The sequence below is a fragment of the Coregonus clupeaformis genome, chromosome 33 (assembly GCF_020615455.1).
Source record: "Coregonus clupeaformis isolate EN_2021a chromosome 33, ASM2061545v1, whole genome shotgun sequence".
Taxonomy (NCBI): Eukaryota; Metazoa; Chordata; class Actinopteri; order Salmoniformes; family Salmonidae; genus Coregonus; species Coregonus clupeaformis.
Genome location: NC_059224.1, coordinates 33,625,451 through 33,635,574, shown reverse-complemented (window position 1 = coordinate 33,635,574; position 10,124 = coordinate 33,625,451). Strand labels below are relative to the sequence as shown.

Here is a 10,124-nt window from a genome sequence, read left to right as displayed (position 1 = left end):
GTGCACTATAGAGTAAATGGGGTGCCATTTGGGACGTATACAGCATTGTCAATTATGTCACAATCTGAAGGCTGGGAGATGAAAAGAGAGATGGGCGCAGCAGAGACGTGCTGCTCTTGGTATTGATGCTAATTAAATCTCCAGGCAGCTGGAACGGTGACGCTGAAACAGACCATCCTTTTAGGGTGGACGCTAGAGTAAACCTCTCAAGGGGGTTGATGATAAAAACGTGCCTCAATCGGTTTTTCATTTTCCATCCCCTCAGGCGAGAGTGATATCAGTGAACATCAAAATAGGTGGTCCTCAATAAACTCCTGAGAAAGCGCACTTTGAAAGTAATCCTCTTTATGAATATTTGATTTTCCAGGTCTTTAATGCTGTGGCTCACAGTGAGGTGTTTTACATACATGATGATTTTCTGCTTTGCATAATATTGTCCATCCAGCGGAACAAAGAGGAGAGGAACAGAAAGGCAAAAGTGATTTGTTTGTTGAATATATATACTGTAGGCGCTCAAGGACAAGGGTCGGGTGTGACTGATAATTCATCCAAAAACTTGAGAGAGAAGAGAATTAATCAGTATATTCATGCCACTGTGCTGACACTTTGTAATGAGAACCTAGCCACCCTAACGAATGGGGGGCATTTACACATAGCAAAAACCTCATAACATTGAATATTCATCTAGGGCAATTACTTTTTAATTTGGTGTATTCCATTGTGTGGGATATTAAATGTCACAAACTGAATATGTAATTTGTAATTGTGTGGTGGCTTTAATATCCAGCCTTGTGAGAGACTGAAGCCACAGGTAGCAGAAGAGGGAGGTGTCACGCCTTGCTGCTGCTGGCTGCCCTTAGTGGAATATTACTTCCCATTTAAGGTCATTAAGACGACCTGCAACAGTGTTGATTAATGAGAGGTTTCCGAGGGCCTAAGCTGACAAATGAGGGCTGCGTCCCAAATGCCACCCTATTCTCTACGAAGTGCACTACTTTTGACCAGGGTTCAATCGGGTAAAATTTGAGACTCCAACAAGTTTTCTTCCAATGCACCATAGCATGTGCCTTGGTTCTGAGGGCCAGTTGCCAGCTGAAGTACCTCCCATGGTCCTTACACACATGGTCACCTCAGAACAGAGTAGTGAATCATAGTGACACTCCTGAGAGGTCATTTGATGTTATGTGACTCTCTACCTTGGCAATAGCCAGTACACATGAAAATAGCCACTGACATGAGAGATGTGGCTGAGCCATGAAAACCTCACCAAGGTAACCAATTATCAAGAAGACTCCTTGCTTTTGTTCCCCCAAGGTCTCTGTTCAATGTCGTAGGATCACAGAGAATGGTGCTGTTCACAGCACCACAGGAGAATGAAAGCAACTGTATTCTAGACAGTTTCCTCTGTGCTGATGATGTGCTCATGATATTATCTTTCTGAACACAGAGCTGTACCCCTGGGTGCAGAGGGTATCAATATTACATATCTCATTAACTTCGGAAAAGAGAGGAACATCAGAATCTATCCTGTCAACGCTGGGTCTATCATTTTGACACTAGGAGGTTTTCTACATAGAATTCTACTCATAGACACTCAGATTGTACAACTGATGATTTGACACAATGGTTTTGATACAACTGATATTTTTGTGATATAACAGATTTTTACACAACCATTGTGCGTTATAATTTATTTTTGTGCAGAATAACTCTCCATTGTATCACAAGTGACTATTGTGCCAAATGTGTGGTACATCAGTTATGTGTACGGGCCACAGAGAGAGGTGTGATCACCTTCCTGTACCTCAGGCTCAGCATGTCATCAAAATCAGATTAGGGGGCACTGCATAATACATTGAAGCACGGTATGTGTCACATCTGTGTTGAAATGCGTATCTGAGAAGAATTATCTTCTGGAATACCCTGGCATAAGACGACTAAGCGTGCGCCCCCAAGTGGCACCCCTATTCCCTATGTAGTGCACTACTTTTGACCAAGAGCCCAGGGCTCTTGTCAACTGTTTTGCACTATGTAGGGAATAGGGGTGCCATTTGGGACGCAGATGAGTTTCCATGCATGGCATAGGTGGCTCAGAATTGCAGGTTGTGCTCCTTTCTCTATTTATCGCGACCTTTTTACCGTTGGTGACATCTGGGTTTTGGGATTCTCATTAGCATAAATATATGAACAGCAAGAGAACACAGTGGGGATGTAAATGTTAGCTGTCAAAAGATGATGCAGCACACAGTTAGTGAGACAAACACCCTCTGCCCCCCTTCCCCCTCCTGACTCTCCTCTCAATCCCAGTCTGCTGGAGCGTGTGACAGGACTCCAGGGATCCTGTGGTCCTCTGTAGCTCAGCTGGTAGAGCACGGCGCTTGTAACGCCAAGGTAGTGGGTTCGATCCCCGGGACCACCCATACACAAAAAAAAAATATGTATGCACGCATGACTGTAAGTCGCTTTGGATAAAAGCGTCTGCTAAATGGCATATTATATTATTATTATTATGAGAGAGCACTGATCCTGCATCAGCCTCATCAAGGCACTGTATTCGAAATCTGCTCTGTTGTCTTTGTTGGAAGCTGAGTAACAAGGTCCTACTCCTTGAGGTGACTCAGGCCCATCCTAAATAGCACCCTATTCCCTACACAGTGCACTACTTTTGACTGGTCAATCCTGTCTGTTTATAGTAACACTCCAGCTAAAGTGGTCAGGTATAATTTAGCACGCGTCCTCTTCGTTCTGGTATCGTTCCATGTGCACGACATGTAAATACTTGTATGTGGGGGGTGTGCGAAAGTGAGTGGGAGTATCGCTCTGTCTGTCTGCTCTCACTGGCCTCAAGGTAGTGTTGCTTTGTGCTGTCATCTGGAGGAATCTACAAGCATAGACTGAAAAATAACACCGGGGAATGAACTGGTCTGTTTACGTCCATAAAGATAGACCTACAACTGTCATTCCAATAGGCTAACTGGCCAAACAGGTCACTGGGAAAAGAGCTCACTGGGCTAACAGCTCTGAGATGGAAATGGAAAGCGGCAGTAGACCTTCAAGAGGCACCACCTCAGACCAAAATAGCTCAACATGTCAGTTTGATACTGTAAAGTGTATTCTAGCATCAATATCGCTGCTATTTCACCTCCAGTCAGCTGTGTTTGCTTGTATCTATGTGGCTGTATAAAATACTCTGTTTTGACATAGTGTATTTTAAACAGTGCACCATGATATAACCCATTTTTTCTGTATCCTAAACTATGCCTGTTGTATTTAAAACAAACCAAAATGAATAAGCCCAAAATCAATATTCATTAGGAACAGACACATACTCTACTCATAGAACTGTGGTCCTCTGTAGCTCAGCTGGTAGAGCACGGCGCTTGTAACGCCAGGGTAGTGGGTTCGATCCCCGGGACCACCCATACACAAAAATGTATGCACGCATGACTGTAAGTCGCTTTGGATAAAAGCGTCTGCTAAGTGGCATATTATTATTATAGAACAAACAGTCAAATCATGTGAAATGCAAAACAATGTATTTGGTAGAAAGAATACATACTATTCACTTCTGGATACATCTTTAGCTACCATATGCAGGAAATGAGAGGAGGCCTAATCAAAGGAGGCAGCAGGAGCCCTCTGGACCTCAGTGCTGGATGATGCTGCAGCGTCTTCCCACCTTGACTGTGGCTGAGCTAGGCTTCACATTGTACCGCTGTGGAGCCTGCGGTGTCTTGCTCTCCCCAGCACCAGCACTTGCTCTCCCCAGCACCAGCTGTTTAATGAGGGCAGGGTGGGGATGTGAGACAGTGGCGGTGCCGGTCGAGGTCTTTAGAGCCAGGCTGTGAGAGCTTTGCAAGGGGGCCGAGGCGGTTGTCACTCCCTGGGTGTGGGCCAAGGGGGCCGAGGCGGTTGTCACTCCCTGGGTGTGGGCCAAGGGGGTCGAAGGGGTTGTCACTCCCTGCCTCTGAAGATGCTCCATGTGTTTCATGATCAGGTTGTCCGCAAGGTGCCTTATCTCCCCCTGGTCCATGAATGATACCTTATCCCTCTGTCTGAGTGGGGCTGGGCGTTTCCGAACAACAGTGGAGGCTTCTGCCACCTGGGTGGGCTTCCTGGTGGGCTGGCTGGTTGCCCAGGCAAGGGTGGAGTGGTGTGACTGGGCCACCATGCCAGGGAAGTGTTTGAGCTTTACCTCCATACACTTACTCCTCACCTTCTTCTCCAGCCATTGTCCCTCCGGGGTCAAGGTCATCACAGCGGAGGGCTGGTTCAGAGAGGGTCTGGTCTGGGGTGGTTTAGTAGCATGGGTCTCGGCTGGCTGGAGCATGGTGCTGGTGGTGGTAGTCTTCTCCACAGGTCTGATGGCTGGTGAGATGTCCTTTGCTGCAGCTACAGCTGCAGTAGCCTTCGGCTCCCCCGCTGGCTTGGTAGTCTTGTTCTTCAACCTGAACTCTGTGTTGAGAACTCGTCCAGAGAACACCGCCTGGCAGTCAGTCATGTTGCCCATGATTTTCCTGTCTTCTTTGCTGCAGGAGGTGGGGGGCTGCAGGGGCGTGAGGTCGCCCACGTACCTGGTGACCAACTTGGGGAAGCCCCAGAGGCGCTGGCTCTGCTTGCGGCAGATGTGAGACTCCAGCTTCTCCCGGACCTCCTGGGAAATTAAGGGGACCCTGGCGCCCTGAGCGTACATTATAATGAGTTTACGCTCCGACCCTGGAGACTGACATGGAGCCTGGGAGTGAAATGGAGGGTTTACACCCTGTGGACAGAAGGCTGGCATGTTGACAGTTTTCCTGATGATCTCGGATCCTTTCTTAGCCTGAGAGGTGGTTGAGGTGTTGGAGTGGGTGGTAGTGGTGTTGGTTGGGGGGGAGGTTGAGCTGGTGGTGCCTCCTCCCTTCAGCCTCTCGGCGAGCAGCCACCTAACGATGGAGATCATCAGCACGGCAATCCTCCAGCGATTGCGGGCGACCTTAGATTATAGATTCGATTAGATTCTATTTATTGTCTTCCGAGAATACGTTACTTTTCACAAACGTGTACATTTAGACAAACACCAAACCAACAACTCATCACCCAGACATTTTAAAAAACAGTAGTGGTTGTATCTCAAATGGCACCCTATTTCCTTTATTGTTCACTATGTAGGAAATAGGGTCCCATTGGGGACGCAGTTTAACAGTAAATTTTTACAGAACCTTCTGCGTCACGTTGAGTTCCAGGCGTCTGCAGTGCCAGCAGTGCAGGAGGGGTGGGTCTGCTTTCCTCGGCACTACCTCAAACAGCTGTCTCACCGTCAGAATCTGTCTCACAGTCGGAGTCTTGGAGCGGTCTGGAGTGGTCTTGGAATGGTCTGCACGGTCTGGAGTGGTCTTGGAGCAGTCTGTATGGTCTGTGAGGTCAGCAGCTCTGTCTTTGCCGTCAGGGGACGTGACAGTAGAAGGAGCTGCCACAGGAATAGCCACAGAGTCCACTTTGGTCTCCATCAGAGTCCAGTTTCGCCTCCAACCAGTAGCAGCAGGCTGACGAGGGCTGGGCTGGTATTCCAGGGGCAGAGGGGAGTCAGAAGGAGACACGTACCTAGAGGAGCTGCAGGAGGAGCTATGGGAGGAGCACGTGGAGCCATGATAACTGTCCTCATCATCACGACCTCCTGGTAGCTGGAGGCAGGGTGTGGCCTGTGAGCTAGGACTACCCACTGGGCTAGGACTAACCGGAGGGCAGGGTCTATCTTGACTATCTGGACTACAGCCTTTCAGGTATTTAAACCTGTCAGGTGGAGGCCGTTTCTTACAGGTTTGGCATGTGCTGCAGTCACTAGATCTGGAGGGTATAGAAGATCTAGAATGTGATCTAGAAGATGATCTGGAAGATGATCTTGGGTAGCATGAGTCAGAGCACGACTCAGAGGCAGAGCAGCAGTCCAGGTCCACCTGAGAGGTGAGGTCGTCTATCTGTAACTTCTTCATGTCCAGCAGTTCCTCCAGGTGTTGGAGGTATCTGTAGTTGAGCTGCACTCCCTCTGTGAACATATTGACCAGCTCTCTGCAAGAGAAAATATCAGACTGGGTTTAAATTGAGTTCAGAGCTATGAAAGATCCCTTTGAATTCACAATGAATTATGAAGGATGAAACTTACTGGTGAATCTCGCCGAAGACATCATCCTGTTGAAAAATAAAAATACATGGGTGTATAAGATAAGGATTTTGAAATATACATTCTATAAATTCTGCATGGCAAACAATGGCGAAATTAGAAAGTAGATCTACAAATGAAGATCTAGCGCATGCATTTATATGGAGAGCTGAGGTCGCTGGACAGCGCTCGTCTAACAGGTAGGCTAGACAGTTTAGTGGTAGTCACTCCGCGGTGCTAAAAGGACAGCGCCACTGCAGCTATAGTTCTCATGTTTGTGGGCAGTAGGACAGTTTGTTAGTAGTTTGTCACAGCCTGGCTGACAGTCCCGCGTCAAAAACCATTACATAAAGAAGTAAAGTCTACTGGCGGCGCGCACTTACATCGTTTTTACGCAGATGGATAGCCCCGAACAGGAGCAAGAGGAGAATCAGGAAAAGGTTGAGCCCGATGACACCATGTGAGCCGAACTCCTCCTTATATGTTTGCAGGAGCTGGGGCACACGGAGGCCCAGGTATTCTACTGAAGTGGCAAACATGTTAACTTCTTAAGTCAGACATGGTCATGATCACTCGGATATGAAGGATACGCTACCGCTTAGATCCAGTGATGGCGTGCTCTTTTACCAATGGCAAACGTGGGGTTGAAGCAACGTGGCAATATTACAGCTCTGTTCGATAGATAACCTACAGTGTATCTGACCGTTACAGGTTGTTGTGGGCCACATAAGTAGCAGGTGCGCGAAACGCTATTATGACGCAAGCTTGATGTGTAGCATAGAATTAGGATTTGGAATACAATAGAATATACCGAATTTAATAGGATCTCTATGATGTGTAGTGCGTTACGCAATCAAAGTAAACCGTAGCTGGGTATCCCAACGCATCCTAAATTGAGGTCTCTATGGCCCAATATGCCTCAAAGAGAAACTCCCGTGCTGTGTCCCTCTATACGCCACTCAAATTTACCCTATGGACAATGTATTTCATAGGTCTACCATAAGAACAAACAGCAATATCCTATCTGTTGTTGGGTTTGAGAATTCCACAAATGAAAGCAAAACATCACCAACCTAGAATGTTTTTTTTCCACCGTAGGGGTTTGCTAGGCTACCCAGTTGGAGCCAGTGGGGTCGGTTGGGCTCACTTGGGTTAATGATGTATCATAGTGATTTTCCTGAAGGTCTATGTCCCTAGAGTTGGAAAGTGTGTGATAGCATTGTAACAATGGTAGCTTTCTCTGTGTTAGCACTCTTTCTCATCCCTCCATTCCATTCATTTTTCCCACAGGAATTTGACTCTATGACAAACAATGTCAGTATACAACAAGTTATTGCTCACGTATAGCCTACCCTTGACTTTAATCATTGGAAAGCTTAGATCAGCTATCCATCAGAAACATTTTTGTAATGTAAAATTCTAATAAAATCAAATTGTATTCAGCACAGTTTACAGCAGGTATAAAGGGTGCAGTAAAATGCTTACTTGTGAGCTCCCTCAACAGCACAGTACAATATCAATATCAAATAATAATCAAAAGTCAAATAAAAGTAAGTAAGAAGGTAGTATGCATAGTAATATAACGGTACACAATAAGATATACAGTATAAATGATGAGTGCAATTTCAAGTATGACTGTATGACTATATATATAAAGTGGATAGTGTCTTGGTTGCGTAGTTGTATAAATAGTATATAAACAGAGCAGCAGCATTGAATAGAGCAGCAGTGTTGACTGTGTGTGTGTGCTTGTGTGTAAGGTATAGATGTGTGGAGAGTCAGTGGAAATAGTCTCTATAAGGTGCAGGTCTGTGCCGGTAGACAGCTAGGGTTATCTGTTGAACGGTCTGATGGCCGGATGGTAGAAGCTGTCTCAGACCCTGTTGGCTCAATCAGGGGCGTCATGCACAAAGTACGTGAGGATGGCTTGGGGGTGGTCCGGAGGGGGGCTAGGAACCCCGACCTTAAATTGGATAATTTGCATTTTTCAAACACCTAAAACAGCTTTCTCCTGCAATCTAGGGACATAATCATTATGCTTAATTAAAAAATATGTATATTTTTCTGCATATCTAAGCATACCTCTTCAGGTAGAAGATAGAAACTAAATATGCTTCTCTCCAAAAAAATACAGAAAACATTAATCTGGGTAAAAGATTGAAAGGAATGTGAGTCTTATTCAGTACATTTAGTTACTGCTTGCTTTTCTAAAGGCTACCAACCTTGCCAGCAGGCATGCCAGATAAGATACAGATGCTGTATCTTAATTTGATCATCCTGTTGTTGCAGGAAAATAAAACTTGTAGAGTATTCAAGGTTTAAAAAGGCTTCTAAAGTTTGTAATTTCCACTTTAATATTTCACACTTGATTTGCCCTAATGAAAAATGTATCAACCCTAATTATAATCCACATAATAATCAAAATGTCCTGTTGCTGCAGGAGTATTTCCCTGCTATAGCAAACTGGCTCAAATTAAGATCCTATATCTGTAGTTAGACAAGCCACCTACTCTAACTTGATATCTAATTATGAGGTTGGGTGATAGGTTCCCAATCTGGGCCATCTAAAGCCAACTTCATAAAATTGCTAGGTGTCTAGTAGTATTAGAGAGAACCAAACAAAACCAACAACAACAAAAAATGATAAAAACTGTCAAGATTATTAATATTGCAGACAGATTGTGGCTTTCCAATCCTCCATATATATATTTTTGTAAATATATAATATATATATTTGGATATATTTTCCTTTATTATTTTTTCACCTAACCCGACCACCCCTCCCCTAATTCGAGTAAACTAATGGACAACAACCCCCCCCCCATCTCTGAAGACCATCCAGTTTTTATTTCTATTTGCCATATATTTTTCAACTGTGCTGTTTTGCAACATTTCTGAATCTATATACATTTTATGGACACAGGTAATTTTACATTAATTATCTTGTTATTTTTAGCCCCACCCTTCAGCTCCACTCAACCCCTCCCATCTATCTCTGAACACCATCCAGTTTTGATTTCAATTTGCCATTTGTTTTTCAACTGTGCTGTGATGTTTCACAAAAGTTCTGAACCTTTCTATTCTCATAGTTTCTACAGATTGTAAATTAAAGATAAACATTTTTGCTAAGAGTATTATTATATTATTGATCGATTGACTATGACTTTTTAAATCACCCAGCATTGCTATTTGCAGAGTTAGCTCCAGGTAAATGTTGCAATTCTTCAGCCATTCCTGAACCTGCGACCAAAAACAAGCTACATATGGACAGTACCAAAACAAATGATCTAATGATTCTGTCTCTTCGCAGCAAAATCTGCAGAGCTGGGATGGTTGTATCCCCCATATATATAACATTATATTGGTTGCTAGAATTTAGCATAATTTAAATAGAAAAACTCAAAGTTCTGAATCCAGCGTCTTTTGTGTATCAGTTCATAAACCATGTGCCATGAAATCAGTACATCGAAAATCTCTTCCCAACTATTTGGCCATTTATATGGCACAGCTGTCCATTTGTTGGTCCTTAAATGAAACTGGTATACGTTTTTGAGACAATACTTTGTATAAGCACCTTTGGCAGCGATTACAGTTGCGAGTCTTTCTGGGTAAGTCTCTAAGAGCTTTCCACACCTGGATTGTGCAAAATGTGCCATTATTCTTTTAAAAATTATTCAAGCTCTGTCAAATTGACTGTTGATCATTGCCAGTGGCGATTTTAGCATGTACATCTTGGTGGGGCAAACTCAATTTTTTTTTTTTTTAATGCATGCCAGCAAATCCACTACACAACACAACACTAAACAGGACATTAATTGCACTATAACGGCGTCAAATGGTGCACACTAACTGTTAGGGCCTACATAAAGCTGTCCCGACAGCGGAGCTTTCTTTTCAGCACCATGGAGTGAATCTTTACCACCGCTACACCTGGCTATCAGCAGCGCCTCATCTGGAAGCGAAAAAGTCCTCATTTACTGCTTTT

The 10,124-nt window shown here is 44.4% G+C and overlaps 1 protein-coding gene across 1 annotated transcript; it reads right to left on the bottom strand.

The window, feature by feature from the left end:
• Positions 1 to 3,519: 3,519 nt before the first annotated feature.
• LOC121549309 lies at positions 3,520 to 6,878 on the bottom strand. Its single transcript, XM_041861172.2, has 4 exons — positions 6,523 to 6,878; positions 6,143 to 6,168; positions 5,202 to 6,048; positions 3,520 to 4,975 (listed from the first exon to the last, which is right to left on the bottom strand). The coding sequence occupies exons 1-4, from the start codon at positions 6,676 to 6,678 to the stop codon at positions 3,647 to 3,649; spliced, it is 2,358 nt and encodes a 785-aa protein (XP_041717106.1). The 5' UTR covers positions 6,679 to 6,878; the 3' UTR covers positions 3,520 to 3,646.
• Between the last annotated feature and the right edge of the window lie 3,246 nt (positions 6,879 to 10,124).